This window comes from Nyctereutes procyonoides, unplaced genomic scaffold (assembly GCF_905146905.1).
Source record: "Nyctereutes procyonoides isolate TBG_1078 unplaced genomic scaffold, NYPRO_anot_genome, whole genome shotgun sequence".
NCBI lineage: Eukaryota > Metazoa > Chordata > Mammalia > Carnivora > Canidae > Nyctereutes > Nyctereutes procyonoides.
The window spans coordinates 15,428,135-15,443,618 of record NW_026575155.1 but is presented as its reverse complement, the minus strand read 5'-3'; the positions used below and the strand labels follow the sequence as shown (position 1 = coordinate 15,443,618).

Sequence of the window (15,484 nt, the reverse complement as noted above, 5' to 3'; positions counted from 1 at the left end):
CCCACAGATAGGGGATGAACTAAGGTTTCTCAGATAGGGCATCCAAAGTACAAACCATAAAAGAACAAAATTGGTAATCCGGGCCTCATCAGAATTTAATACTTCTACTCCCTGAAAGGCATAACAAGAAAATGAAACAGCGAGTCGCGGGCGGGGAGAAATTGTTCACAAGACATATCTGACTAACGGGGTGCGTCTGACGGATCAGGAGGGCTCACTACCCCACGGTTACGGGAAGCAAGTCTCGACTACTGCAGCAGATTCGGAAGAAGATTTATGACCGGTTAGTAAATACTTTCCCCGTCATGGGCCACTAGGGAAGCATGAACTCAAACTAATGCAGTATCGTCGCACACCCAGGAGAATGGTTAGCATGGAAAGCGCCGACAATTCCAAGTGCAGGCGGGAAAGCTCGCGCACTGTGGGTGGGACTGCAAAAACGGTGCTGCCCCTTTGGAAAAACGGATTGATGGTTTCTCAAACAAAACAAAACAAAACAAAACAGTGAAACCAATATAATCCGGTTTGGTCCATGAGAAATGAGAACACATGTCCCCACAAAACCATGCACTTGAATGCTCCTAGCAGCTGTGTTCGTAAAAGCCCCCAGACTGGAAATGACCTGGGTGTCCTTCAACAGGTGGACGGGGTAGTCACGCTGAGGTCCCACCACACCATGGAGTGAACGGTTCCAGCAATAAGAAGGAGTGAGCCACGGGGACACCCAACCCACGGACAAGCCTCAAATGCGTGAGGCTGAGTCCGAAAGGAGCGTGCACACCGTGTGGTTTCTTTTATACAAAGCTCTAGAAAAGACAAATCTACGGTGTCAGGAAGCAGGTCATTGGCTGATAAGACAGTAGGGGTCGAGGGCGGACGTTAACCGGCAAGGGGCACAGGAGGACTTTTTCAGGGCGTATAAATGTTCTGGGCCTTGATTTTGGTTAACGGCAACAAGGGGGCATACGTTTTTTTCAAAGCTCATCAGAATATACACTAAAATGGGAGTATATTTTATGAAGCATGAATTGTACATAAATAAGAGGGAGAGAATTTCCAAAAGGAAATGGGATTTTACCAAAACAACACCAGTGACTGCATGAAGCATCCAGGGAGGCTGGGGGACTGCAGACGGCCCACCTTTGCGGCTCATGGTCTGGGTGAGCGGTGCAGACACCGTGTCCGGGAAGATAAGGACAATGTCACCCAGTGTCTAAGTCGGTAGGGACAGCAAGGGGGGATGCCCCTCGAGGGATCGTCAAGGGTAGAATGTCAGACGGGGCCATGGATTCCGTAATAGCACAGGGTTTTAAGTTCAAATGCTTACCTAATATATATTCAATCACAGGGGCAGCCTGGAGCCTTCTTTTTTTCTTTTAATTTTAAAAATGATAGCAGGGCCTTACCAGACAGTTGCTTGACGGCCACGGGTCTCACTTTGTAGGGAGTGCTGCAAGAGAGAAGAGGGTCCCACCGTGAGATGCCGTCAAAGGTGTTCTTGGTGCGTCTGCTGCGAGAGATAAGCCGCTCGGGATAAATTAGAATTCAGTGGATTAGGGTTCTTTTTTTTTTTTTCCCCCTGAAATTAGTTTCTTTGGCTGTTCGGAGCTTCCTCATTCAGAAGCATTCCAAATACTTTAAATGGATCATTTAAAGGATGAACTTCCTTTATCATGTTTCATAGTGGGTGAATTGGACAAATTTTGTACTGTGGCCCCTCAGGTGTGGAATGGCAAAGAGCGCCAGAGCTGCCCACGTCTGACCCAACACCCGACTGATGGAGCGAGGCTCCTGCCCCGGCCTGGTTCGAGCTCACGGCAACCGCATCTCCTGAGCGCACGAGAGAAGAGGGGGCCGCTCAGCTGAGGACGCACTGGCATCTTGGTGATGCCATCACAGGAATCCTGAGGCCTGGAGGGGATGGGGAGGGAATGTCTGGCCCCCCTCCCTGCCCCCAGCACACCAGGGACCAGAGGGGGTGGAGAGACAGAGAGGCCCACGGAAAGTGGGCAAAGAACAGAATACACAATTGTTGGTGACAGGTTCAAAGAAAGGTGCCTCAAGAGAAATCCCTTTTTTTTCCCCCCAAGCAGTTCAGCCAAATTTCGAAGGCTGCTCACAGGGAGACGGCGATGCTACGGCATCGGTCTTGGGGAAAGTCATCTTGGCAGGACTACTTAATGTGAAGATGCATAATCCGGGGTGCCTGGTGAGGGGGGACTCCGTCGGTGAAGCGTCTGCCTTCGACTCAGGGTCCTGGGACCCAGCCCCACATCAGGCTCCCTGCTCAGCGGGGAGCCTGCTTCTCCTTCTGCCTCCTACTCGTGTTTTCTCTCTCACCATCTCTCTCTCTCAAATAAATAATAAAATCTTAAAAAAAAGTAGTTGAAAAAAATGAAGACGCATAGTCCTTTGACTCAGCACATGAATTTACGAACCAAGGTATCGGATGAAACGCTGGCACACGGAGATGCCCTCACGCTGTCATGTGTCCTCGTCATCCATTTGTTCGTTCATTCAATAAATTGGTCACTGAGCGGAACTAGCTTCAGGTGATCAAACAAGACAAAAGTGCTCCTGTACTCACGGAACTGACATTCCACGTTCAAATACAATGAAAGGGCGGGTACAGGTGCACTGGTTGAGCAGCTGAGCTCTAGAATTTCCCTGGCCCCCTCAACTGGGTGCTGAGGATCAATCAGCTGTGCCACGGATGGTCACTCGGTTGTCAAAGACGAGATCGACGTGCAAGTATTGGCCTGAGGCGATGCCCACGACCCCCCCGGTAGGCTGACAGCACAAGTTACAGTCTAAGTGACACCGAGAGAACGAGCACAGAAAGTCCAGAGAGGCTGGTACGTACCAGACTGTTCACAGGGATCCATGGGATACCTGTGCTGTAACAGGCTTGGGCACGAGGAAAACTCTAACAGCTGCAAACGCTAGGAAAGTGTAGAGTAAGAAACACACAGCCCGGTGATCCTGGGTGAAGGCCTGGTGATCCTGGGTGAAGGCCTGGTGATCCTGGGTGATGGCTTGGTGATCCCGGGTGATGGCTTGGTGATTCTGGGTGAAGGCCTGGTGATCCTGGGTGATGGTCTGGTGATCCTGGGTGATGGTCTGGTGATCCTGGGTGAAGTCTTGGTGATCTGGGTGATGGCTTGGTGATCTGGGTGATGGCCTGGTGATCCTGGGTGATGGCTTGGTGATCCAGGTGATGGCTTGGTGATCTGGGTGATGGCCTGGTGATCCTGGGTGATGGCTTGGTGATCCTGGGTGATGGCTTGGTGATCCCGGGTCATGGCCTGTTGATCCTGGGTGATGCCTTGGTGATCCGGGTGATGGCTTGGTGATCCTGGGTGATGGTCTGGTGATCCTGGGTGATGGTCTGGTGATCCTGGGTGAAGTCTTGGTGATCCATCCGGGTGATGGCTTGGTGATCTGGGTGAAGGCCTGGTGATCTTGAGTGATGGCCTGGTGATCCTGGGTGATGGCTTGGTGATTCTGGGTGATGGCCTGGTGATCCTGGGTGATGGCTTGGTGATTCTGGGTGATGACCTGGTGATCCTGGGTGATGGGTGCACAAGTCCCCCCAGGGATTTCCCCCCTGGCATAGTGTCCAGCAGTGAGTCCACACCTGTGAGGACCCTGCTGCCCCTCAGGAAAAAGGCCCTGCTTCCAAAGATCTTCTGGAAGTTGGTTATTTGGAAGTAGGGGTTGCTCCCCCTGGAGACTTCGTCACACTGGCAGATGCAGCGACACCTTATTTCGAATCTGTGTGGGTTTGAAGTGTGGCCCTACGTGGAGAGCTGGGGATGCACGGTGGCATCACCGGCTTGGGCTGGAGCAGAGGGTCTGTGGGGGTTGAGGGAAGGCAGTCAGCGAGCAGCAGTTCTCACAGCCCCAAGCGCAGTGCTGAGCGCCGAGCAGTGAAGTCCTCCCAGCACGTCAGCCTCATCGACTTGCTGAGCTCCCCTGACGCTTTCTCACGCTGTTGAAGCATCTGTTTGTCTCCTTGAAGCATCTGTTTGTCTCCTTAGAGGAGGGTCTTGATGCAGTGTTGGTGGAAATGGAAGGGATAGGACTGTCACAGGGTGGACACCGTGGGATCCGGAATGTTCCCCTGCCCAGAAAGAGGGGGATCAGCAGCTCAGGGTTCCAGCTGGCATTCCCTGAACACGGGTGGGCCGTGTCTCTGCATATCTGTCGGTCACGAGGGCTCAGGGTTGGGCAGCAATCACAGTGATCTTTCCTACCAGCTCCGAAAGAGCAGAAGCCATCTGGCAGGTGGCTTGACGAGAGCCCCTCTGACGGAAAAGGATAGAAATTCAGATGGTGCGTGGCAGTGGGGAGCGCTCGGACTGGTGTGGGGACTTGGAGACGTGTGTTAAGGTGGATTGGGGCCAGATGTTCTGGGGGGGGGGGGAGTCTGGACAACATCTCGTGGCCACTGGGCCCCTGAAGAACGCTGTGCCGGGGAGCCCCGGGCTGAAGCTGTGCTGGCACCCAGAGTCAAACCAGGAGGGTGCCGAGAAGCCCAGATAAGAAGATACGGTCTGAACTAGACGCTGGCTGGGACCATCTGAGAAGGCGTGAAGGGGAGAAGTGTTTTGGGACACCTGGGTGGCTCAGGGGTTGAGTGTCTGCCTTCAGCTCAGGTCGTGATCCCCGGGATCGAGTCCCACATCGGGCCCCCTGCATGGAGCCTGCTTCTCCCTCTGCCTGTGTCTCTGCCTCTCTTTCTGGGTCTCTCATGAATAAATAAACAAAATCTTTTTTAAAAAAAAGGGGGTGCGGGAGAAGTGTTTTGAAGGGAGAATCAGGAGGTCATGACACTTGGTTTGAAATGGGCCCAGAAGTACAGGCCTCAGAGATGGGCCCCTGGGACCCCGCCTCTGATCAGCACCCAGGGTCTCAGGCATGAGCCCTTGGAATTTGGAGCAGGGACCCCGGAGAGCCTCTCCTGTGAGCGTGTGGCGGGGGATACCAGCACCACCCCCTTCCCGTGGGCTGGCTTCCGAATCTGCAGCCAGGGAGACGAGCAGGGGACGAGGCCCCGCTGAGGCCACGAACGTCTCCTCCAGAAGTGGAGGCTGGAGAGACAGGCTGACCGCATGCACGGGCGGCGACTTGGCTACTGTTTGCTGGGAAGAAACAAGATTTATCCGGCACCTCCCAGGAAGGAAATACCCCACGTTTGGTGGACATGACCCTCTGGTGAGCACCAGGCCGGGGGCAAGAGCATTTCCTTATAGTTTCTAAACCTCCCATCAGTGGCCCTTGCCCGGGCTGCACACTGGAATCATCACCTGGTGAGCCCTAAACTCTCCCAGAAACTCCTTGAACTGGTGGTTTTAATCCGAGGTGGCGCTGGAAGTCGCTGGGTTGGAGGGACTGATTGTACTGGAACAGACAACCTCAGGCAGTAGGATTGGAGAGGACAGAGCAGATGAGGCCTTGCTGGGGGCCGCCAAGACCTGACCTGGGGAGGGGGCCCTGGCCCAGTGCTCAGCACACCACCCCCGGGCTGTGGTCAGGGAGCCTCCCGGCGAGGGCAGCAGGGCAGTCAGCGTGCGGCCCTGGGGCCTTGCTCCACTGCTCCTCACTGGCCTCCTGGGCCTCAGTTTCCCCTCCGTCCCTCCCCAGGGACTCTTGTTGAGAGCGAGCCCTCAGAAGGGCCCCCGAGCACGCCTGCACTTGTGATTCTCTTGGGAAGTGACCGGTCACAAAGGTACAAGCCTCCCTCACGGCCTCTCCCACCCTCACCCCACCTTTGGTTTAAATTCAGATTTCCCTACAGCAGTAAACCAAGAGGAGCCCGTCCCACGTGTGCAGAAAGGTGTCGGCGAGGCCCCGGCTTACCGTTCGGAATTGGCGGGCATGGTGGGGTCGATGGACACCATGGCGTCATCCGCGGTCAGCAGGGAGATGGTCGTGTTCCTGGAAGACACACGGCGTCAGCGTCCCTGTGCCCGAGGGGACCACAGCACGGGTACTGGGCCTGCCCGCCCCAGGACCCGGCACCGCATGCGCACGCACACAGGTGGCCGTGCATCGTGCCAAGGGCTTTGTCCATTTTTAAGTAATTTAAAATGGGAATCGGAGGAAGTCAAGCTGCGGAGTTGGGATGGACGGAGGGGGGCTGATGTCGGCCAACGGCCAACGGTGAGCTGGGCTTGCCCTGGGCTTGCTGCCCGTGGGAGCCTGGGAAGCGGGGGACGTCTCCTAGGAAGCACTTTCGAGCAGGGAAACTGAGTCTCCCCCCGGCCTCTCGTCCCCAGAGCCTCCGCTGAGCAGGGCAGCCTTGGCCACATCACTGAAGCCTGTCTGGTCTCCGGCAGAGTGCACTGGGGGTGACCCCCAAATCCCGCACTCGAACAGGCTACTGATTTGGGGAAATAACTCTTACGGAACCGTGACGATTCTATGAGGGGGTTACGGGCCTTTTCAACTACTTTCTGAACGTCCGTCTTCCCAGACGTTGCTCTGCGGCACCCCCCCCCCCCCGACCCCTGAGATAGAAAATCTCACCTGCTGGATCGTTTGGGCCTGGGGTGGCCAAAGTCAAAACACAACCACCCTCCTTTGGCCTTTTCTTCAAAAGCAAAAAAAAAATAAATACAAGGTGGGGGGGAAATGCTTTTAAGATGGTAGTTTCTGCCTAATTCCACCCCTGGGATTCCCGCACACACAGAGCGGTACCTGTCGGCAGGTAGGGGGACGGCTGGGGCACAAACCTGCAGGCTCTCGTTCACTGATGGGAAAGGGCTCCCACGTGCGAGGGGAGCCCGCCGCGCCCTGGCACACCCGTCATCCCTCCGACCCGGGGCTCCTCCTGCCTTCCCTGGCACCTTCCCCTCCAGGGGAACCGGCCCTGGAGGCTCGGCGGTGGCGGCGGGGGCAGGGACGGGGGCGCCCTGCTGGCCCACTCACCGAGGCAGGCCGGTGGCGATGCAGAACAGGTCCATGATGTCACTGGAGTTGCAGTACTTGCTGAAGACCACCTGCAAGACACGAGCGACAGGGCGGTGACGGGAGGGCGAGAGGGGGTATGTGGTTTCCATGGGGACATCAGGGTCCGCGAGCTTTCTCTCCAGCCCAACCTGTAGGTTTATCATAAAAAGGAGACGACGTAGCTGTGGGCACAGGAATGCCCATGTCCATCTTTTTTTTTTTTTTAATTTTATGTCCATCTTTTCATTTAGTCCATCCGTGGAGACTCCAGGAAACACACCTGCCCGTGACGGTGCTGCCGCAGAGCCACCATCGGAGGCGTCTGACGCACAGATCGACACCCTTGGCTTCATGAGCCCCCATCATGGAGAGTCTCTAATGACTCTTGGGGGCCGTTATGTGAAAAAACAAAAAAAAATCTTTTTATTTATTTATTTTAAAGATATATCTTTATTTACTTTAGAGAGAGAGCGAGAGAGCAAGTGTGCAAGTGGGGCGAGGGACAGAGGGAGAGAGAGAGAGAATCCCAAGCAGACTCCCCGTGAGCGCAGAGCCCCACGACCCCGAGATCATGACCTGAGCCGGAATCCAGAGTTGGACTGATTGAGCCGCCCGGGCCCCTCCCCCCACCCAAATCTCTTCAAAGATCATTGGTTTAAGAGGAGAGATTGCCGTTTTGGGCTTCGGGGGGCTGAGGCTGTAGGACCAAATCCAGGACGCATCACAATGGGAAAGCCCGAAGCGGCCGGTGGTATCCACAGTAAAGCAACCTTGGAGGGGGGCAGGTGCACCGCGCCTGGGGATCCAGCGCTGGGGACCAAGAGAAATGTGACTACGTCAGCGTCTTCCATCCAGGGGTCCCGACCGTGCATCTCTGCTCGGGATCCCTCCCTGGGAGGGGCCTCACGTACAGCGAGAGGTCTGATCTCCCCTCTGACGGGGCCTGGGCAGTCCACACCAAGGCCCCCCATTTCCACCCTGGGAGACGGCTGCCTTTCACGTTTCCCTGGCTGACTGCCCCCCCTCGTCCCTGCGTGGGCGAGCAGCAGGCCTGGGGAGGGTGGGCGCCCAGAGCCCCCGCTTTCCCACCTAACCATGTGCCTGGCGGCACCATGTGTACTGCGGACGGCGCTTCCCCAGGGGCCTGGCGCAGGCCTGAGCGCGTAGTTGGTGCCTCAGCTTCTCTGGCTGCGCCGGGGGAGGGGAGGGGAGGGGCAGGCGGGCTGGGTCTGGGGTCCTGGCCGTTCACCCCCCCCGCATGGCTCTGCTTCGGACTTTCTCCTCGTGAGCCTCTGGGAAGCTCATTTCCACGTGGTGCAGGTTGACTGGGCTCCTTGCCGACCCCAGGGAAGGGCGGCGGTGGGCGGAGGCGGAGGGTTTGCAGGGGGGAGTGGAGTCTCCCGGAGCCCTGCTGAGAGGACGCTCCTCGGAGTGTGGGTCTGGGTGCAAGAAGGCCGACTTCTGGACCCGGCTCGGGGATGCCGAGAGCCTGGGCTGGGGCCTGGGAACCTGCATCTGGTGTTTCCCAGGCTCCCCGGTTAGCAGCCGGCACTGAGAGGTGTGGGGTCCCCCCGGCAGAGCGGGGTGGCTGTGGCGAGCACCGAGCTCCTCCCTGCCTGGCCGCAGAAGGTCCCTCTCGGTCCTGCTCCCAGGTGGGCCCCCTCGCACCAGGAGAGGGGGCGCCCCGGCTTAAAGAGGTCGCTGCTCCTGAGGGGCTCGCGTGCCCAGCAGCTCCCCACGGCTACTGGGGGTCCTGTGCCAGCTTGCGGTGGCCGTGGGGGGCGGTCACCTCTGAGGTTACTTCTCTCCAGCGTCTTCGGGCACTGCTGCTTCCCCGCGGCTCTGGGAGGCCTGATGGCAGGAGGCCCGCTCCAGGGCGTGGGCTCTCAGCTGTAGCAGTCGGGGTGACGGTGTGGGACCCGGCGCCTGGGGGCCCCTGACGCTCTGCCTCTCGCCTCCACGACCCCAGGCAAGCTTCTTTCTGTTTCAAGCTGCTCTTCTGTGGACCAGGCAGGAACGGGGACAGAGGGCTCTGTTCGCCCCGGACACCTGCCCGAAGCCTCGGCCACCAGCTACGGGCCAGCCCGCGACTCCGCTGGGAAGGGCCACCTTGGAGCCCCAGGGGGAAAGACACCCGCTGCCCCCTGGACGAATAACCAAGTGGCAATTGAGGTTCGGGTCGAGTTGTGCAAGCTGAGGAAGACGAAAATGCCGGGAGGGGACTAGGGACCGGGCAGGGGGTGGGGGGCTCCGTGCAGGCGTCCCGGGCACCTCCTCCGCGAGGTCAGCCACCACCTTCACCACCACGGGGACCATCTCACGAAGCCGGCGGCCCGGGGTGGCACCGGTTATCTTCGGAAATCACAGAGCTCGTCTGCCGCAGCTCTCAAAATCATGAGGAAACTAGCTGTGTCAGACGTGTCGCGCGTTTGGGGCCGGCTGTTGGGAAACAAGCCCTCACGTTCATTGTCTCGCTGTTACTGTGCTCGCCGCCTGCGAGCTCCTCACTCAATTGCCTTAGCAACAATTTTCACAGAGCTGCTTGGAACTCGGAGTGACGAATCTCAAGCAAAATTGTCCTCGTTATAATTCTTCCGTAGCGTGGCCCCCACCGAGTGATTTTATGTGGCTCCCGCTGAAGAAGCGGAGCCAGGTCTGTAGACACCACACCGCTGGGGACGGAAGGGAAGAAGGGAAGAGGGTGCTGTCCCGTGCATCAAGCTGCCCTTCCCGCAGGGCGACCGGCGAGCTCTGCTCCGCCACGCGGGGACCCCGCCCCGTGCTCCTTCCTCTGGTCCATCAGAACCGGACGCTTCCAGGACGTTCCCTGCCGGCCCCCTCCTTGCTCTGTCCGCCCCGGCTCCTGATCTCAGCCCCCCTCCCCCGACGTCTCCCACCTCGGCGTGAACGCTTCACCATACGTGCGTTTGCTCTTGTCATGGATGATGACGCTATTAGTTACGAATGTCACGCTGACGTCGGAAATCTCCGCCCAACCAAAACCAGGGTACGACTTCTGCAAACAGCCATTCGGACCTCTTGGAAGACGGGAGGAGGAAAGCAAACGGACAGTAGTGGAAAAGTGATGGGCGGCCCAAATCTGGAAGCAACCGATGTCCTTCAACGGGGGAGTGTCAGACACGCGGGGGTCTGTGCACGTCCCAGAACACCACTCAGCAAGGGAAAGGGAAAGGAATGATCGATCCGCACGACAACCGGATGGCTCTCAAGGGATCGACGCCGAGTGGATAAACGCTGACCGACCCCAAAACGTTCCATACCGGGCGAGGCCATTTATAATGACATTCCCGAAATGACAAAACTGGAGAAATGGAGATTAGCGCTAGCTGGGGGTCAGGGACGGGGTGAGTGAGGGCAGGAGGGTGGGGGAAGCAGGTGGGAGGGTTCTAGATGGGGAAGGACTGTTCCATCCTGTGACCGTGGTGGGGGCTGCGGGGACCCGTACGTGTGATGATATCCACACTCAGACACGCACAGTCCAGCGGGTGAGATTTGAGTAAGCTGGTGGCTCGTCTCGCTGTCAAGATACCGTAATTTTGCAAGACGTTACCATAGGGGACACGGAGCAAAGGGTACGTTGTTCTGTCTCCGTTATTTCTTACAACCCCACGGGAATCTATAATTATCTCCAAGCGTTTACGTGATATAGCTCTGGGTGGCGGGGTGGGGGAGGCGAGGGGGTGCCCGGCCCAGAATGCTCATCCACACGGCCCCGGTGCAAGGCCTCTGAGCCAGAATGCCTTTTCCAGGGATCGCTCTTCAGGAAATACTAACAGCAAACATAATAATAAGACCATTTACGAAGTGCCGGGCTCCATTCGGGCACTTTCCACCAGTGAGCTCGTGTTTGCAGCGAGCCAAACCCCTGGACCACGCTGCCGCTCCATAAGCAAAGATGCTCGGCCACGGGGGGACGGGTCCCCTTGCATGACTGTTTGCCCAGAAATAAAATTAAGCTAAACATCCCATCGACGATAGAACGGTTACATTTTAGGATGTCTCCATGATGGAACATTATCCTGGCACTAAAATTCTGTTTTTTGAAGACTCCCTAATGCTACATGGGAAAGTACTGCTGATGTGACGCTGAGTGAAGTGATCAGGATAAAATAAATTATGTAAAACACACACACACACACACACACACACACACACGCACACACGAGAAACCAGGAGAGGTCCCGAAACGTCTGCGGGCGTGATGATGGATTCTTTTCTTTTCTTTTTATACGTTCCGCATTTCTCAAATATTCGATGATGAATATGCAGGACTTTTATAAGCAAGAAGAGAGTGATCCAGATCTAGAAGCCGAGGTTCATAATTGATAACAGAACTTGCTTCCGAACCTCCCCTCCCGGTAGCACGCTGCACGGCATGTCCATGGAATTCTTATGAGGGAGAAAACAGTCTTCGCCGTTTTTTATTTGGAAAGAATATTCTTTGGCATGAAGCCAAGCAGATGAGGAAATTAACCAGAGGACAAAACCCAGGATTTAAATAGCTCCCAGCAAGGGGAGGGGGTACAGGGTGGTGAGGGGGTGGCCTCAGGAGAGCATAGAAGTGGGGGGTCGCAGAGACAGCCAGGGGGTGGCAGACGAGGAATCCAGAGCAGAGAACGAGGCCAGGTGCCTCCGGGGATGGAGCAAGGAGGGGGTCCGTGCCTCTGAGCTGGCCACGGGTACACGGGCCCAGCAAATGAAAGAAACTCAGGGCCTGGAGTGACCCCATGCAGCTCCCCATTCCCGGGGGCTGGGGGGACTGGCCGGGAGGTGCTCCTGCCCTCGGCAGGTGTTCTGAGTGCCTGAGACCAAGCCAGGCCTCGCTCCCCATGGGCCAGGCTTTCCAGGTAAAGAGTTTCTCAGCTCCAGAGCTTATCTGAGCACCCCTCAGACCCTGCTGATGTGGGGTTTCTGGGGACCAGGAAGGGTGTGGGGGCCCGGGCCTGTTTGTCAGGAGGCTGGGCAGGGGCCCCGGGGGGTCGGGGCCAGCAGGCCGGCTGAGCGCTGCTCAGGTGGGGGAGCCACAGCTGACTCCCAAAGGGGGGCATCCTGGTTGACCAGAGCTGCGCTGGGACCTGGGGGTGCAGCTCCAGGCTCAGATTTCCTTTCTGTGAGTAGATCGGCTTAAATTCCTTTAGACATAATTACAGAGCAAACCCTTGGCTCTAATGACCTAAATATCAATGATTTGAGGGGGGACACGTTATCTTTGGGGTCAGGCCCACTCGGTTGGTACCAGAGAGGCTGCCCAGGACTACTGTCTTAAGACCCAGTCCTGGCCCCCGATTTGTAGGGCCCCACAGCCCAGGCATGCAGGCTTGTCCACGCAGGCCGCGCTCCTCAGGCAGCGTTTTTGGGGGCCAAAAATGCAGTGAACCTACCTGAGGCTCAGGCTGGGAGCCCGCAGGAGCCACCCCGAGCTCCCAGGTTCCAACAGTGGTGTCCACGCAAGGACCCTATTCTGTTCCCATTAATTCTGCAGTGGGCACTATGGATTTGAACCTGTAGAACAACCGGGTACTGACACACGTCGCTGAACTCTTCATATAACCTTCACATGTTAGGGCTGCGTGTGAGATCTAGGTGAGGCGGGGAGGCGTTTGGCTGCTAACATTGTGCAAATCGCAGCACTGCCTCTTCGGCCATGAGGGCAGAGGAGGGCTGGCAACGAGGACCGTCAGCTGAGTGAGCTGCTGCTCTGAGCTGGCTCTGTCTGAACCAGCAGGTCCCAGTCTGTCCGGAGCCTGTGCCATTCCAGCTGTCTCACATCCCCTGGATCACCCCTGGCCGGCCGCTGGCGTTGTGCACTGCTCTAGGCGCATGCAGGATGGGAGGAATCAGAGATGTGAGTTCAGTTCCAGCCTCTCCCCTTACCAGCTCAACTAAGAGCCCATTTCTTAGCTGCTCTGAGGCTCTGACTCTCCTGCAGGATGAGGGCAATTCTCCTTTGCCTACGGAATGTTAGGAGGGGTCATCAGGACACACAGAGGGCCTGCTACACACTAAGTGCTAAGTCCTGTGGCTCCTGTGATTACAGGAGGGGCCCCCTGAAGCCCCTTCCTGGGCTGGGGATGCGGAGGCTTCTCTCGACCCCCTCTAAGGCCGTTTTCACTAACCAGAGTGGTGCATCAAGGGCACCAGCTTTGACGTCCACGTGTGGGCATTCCCATTTCAGTAGAGCGTGGGCCAGAAGGACGAGTTATCTTGGGAATCTGTCACAACGCACACTCTATTGCTCCGCTAGCCCCGTATCAATTGTCAATCACATTCAACTCTATCCAAGCTGCGACACAAACTGGGGCCACATCAACTCAAGTATGTGTTGATTCGTTAATAGAATCACCAGGTAGGAGTTCAAAACAAACAAAACTTTGATAGACTCAATGATCAACTGGACCTCGCTCTTGTTTAGTGTTCATTTTCTCTTCCAGTGAACATGGAAGGCGGTCTCTGGAAGATGAGGTCCCCATGGGCAGAACCTTCTCATCCCACTGGGCACTGGATGTGTCCATCAGGGGAGCACCAGTGCCCAACCATCCTCCTGTCCAGAGGAGCTGAGGCTGAAATTTGCATCTGATGGTTTATATTACACCACTACTGATGCCAGGGCCACCACCACTGCCTCCACCATGATCTCCTCCACTACAGCATCACCACACCACTGTCACCTCTGTCATCACCTCTACCACCACACCCACCATGGCCTCTACCATCACCAGCATCAACACATCACCACCATCTCCACCACCACCTCCACCACAACCTCCTCCACCACCAGCATCACCTCTGCCATCATCAACACCAATACACTGTCACCACCTCCACCACAACCTCCACCATGACCTCCTCCACCACCACCATCACCTCTACCATCATCAACACCAATACACCACCACCACCTCCACCACCATCTCCACCATCACCAACATCACCACAGCACCACCACTTCTGCCATCACCACCACCTAATAGGATTGGGCCTATGCCTGGGCCAGAACCTAAGCCAAGTGCCTTATAAGCCCTGTGAGCCCGGTTCCTCATAAGAACCGCATAAGCTTGGTGTCATCATCACCCTGTCATGGATGAGGACTCTAAGCCACAGAGAGAAGAAGCTGGCCTGGCCAGTGTGGTCCCACATATGCAAACTCAGACCCTCGCCCCCCGGTCTAAGCCCAGAGACGGGCTGGCAGGAGAGCCCTGGTGGAGGTCTGCAAGGGCAGCAGGGGTGGTCTCTAGGCCTCTCTGCTGCTGTCACTGGCCCGTAATGGCATGTGCATTCTCTGTTTGCCTTGTTTTCCAATCGCTGGTATTTCCGATGGCATGCTTGGAACAAATATTGACTTAGGCTCCCCTCCCAGAGGAAAATAAGCCAATTCAAATTCCTTATCTTTCGTCTATCAAGCCGTGATTCATTTTCTCTGGCTTTTATAATCTACCAGGGTTTTACATACACTTCTATAAACTCTTATAAGGCTTTGTCTGCCCTCGAAGCAAACCAGAGCATTTCAGTCTGGATCTCACGCCCCAGCCCCAGGAGTTAGAACTCCACCTGACCAGCCCAGAGAACAGTCAAATTACAACCCATCTGTGGAATTGCAACTTTTCTATCTCAGGGGAAGTTAAAAGGGAAATTTCCATTGGCTTATTAGTGCCCAAGAATCACAAGTGTTTAATATAGAAGACAGGCTAAAAAGAGACCAAGACCAACATCCCACATTTTATGTTTTTAAATACTCAAGAAATAAATGCGTGACACTGAGGAAAAGATTGTAGGCTATCTACCTCTCCGTCTACGCGCAACTGCAATCCATCTGCAATTCACCTCTAATTATAAATTTCAGAGACACACAAACTTGAGCACATTAATCACCCTGTTTTGCTCCTTGTTTTAGGAACACTTAAGGAAAACGTCACAGTCAGAATGGATTACAGTTAATCGCCAGGCAGGCAATCGCTAAAATAAACTCTGCATTAGGCCTCATTTCCCTTTCCGAGTCAGGAGGTATTTTTCTGGTCACTGCGTTTGCAAAGAATATGAAATAATAGCCCAAAGTACCCTTTATTACCATGGGCCAGACTCAGTGCATACATTCTTCTAAAGAAGAGAGGTTCCAGGGGCGCCTCTGTGGCTCAGGCTGTTAAGCTCCTGACTCATGACTCTGGCTCAGGTCATGATGTCAGGGTTGTAACACCGAGCCCCACGTTGGGCTCCACACTGGGCATGGAGCCTGCTTGAGGAGTCTCTCTCTCTTTCTCTCTCTCTCTCACTCTGCCCCTCCCCACAGCAGGTGCATGCAATCTCTCTCTCTCGCTCTCTCTCTCTCTCTCAAATAGATAAATAAACAGAATCTTCAAGAAGAGAAGTCCCATATGTTGGAAATGCTCGAGCGTCAGCAACAGCAGAGCCACACCTCCCACCTGCCCACCCAGAAGCGGGTCTGCATCCCAGCTCCCCCCACCCTTCTACATGTACACCCACACCTCTCTATCCCTAGATCATCTCTCTATCT

The 15,484-nt window shown here is 55.9% G+C and overlaps 1 protein-coding gene across 5 annotated transcripts in view; it reads right to left on the bottom strand.

The window, feature by feature from the left end:
* PDE9A (phosphodiesterase 9A) overlaps nucleotides 1-15,484 on the bottom strand; it is an 87,356-nt gene that overhangs the window by 57,725 nt on the left and 14,147 nt on the right. For all 5 annotated transcript variants that reach the window (XM_055313762.1, XM_055313760.1, XM_055313763.1 and 2 more), the window contains exons 2-4: nucleotides 6,934-7,004; nucleotides 5,863-5,940; nucleotides 1,407-1,450 (exon numbers count right to left, since the gene is read on the bottom strand). In XM_055313762.1, the coding sequence (XP_055169737.1) occupies nucleotides 1,407-1,450; nucleotides 5,863-5,940; nucleotides 6,934-7,004 (193 nt within the window). The remainder of the gene's footprint in view (nucleotides 1-1,406; nucleotides 1,451-5,862; nucleotides 5,941-6,933; nucleotides 7,005-15,484) is intronic.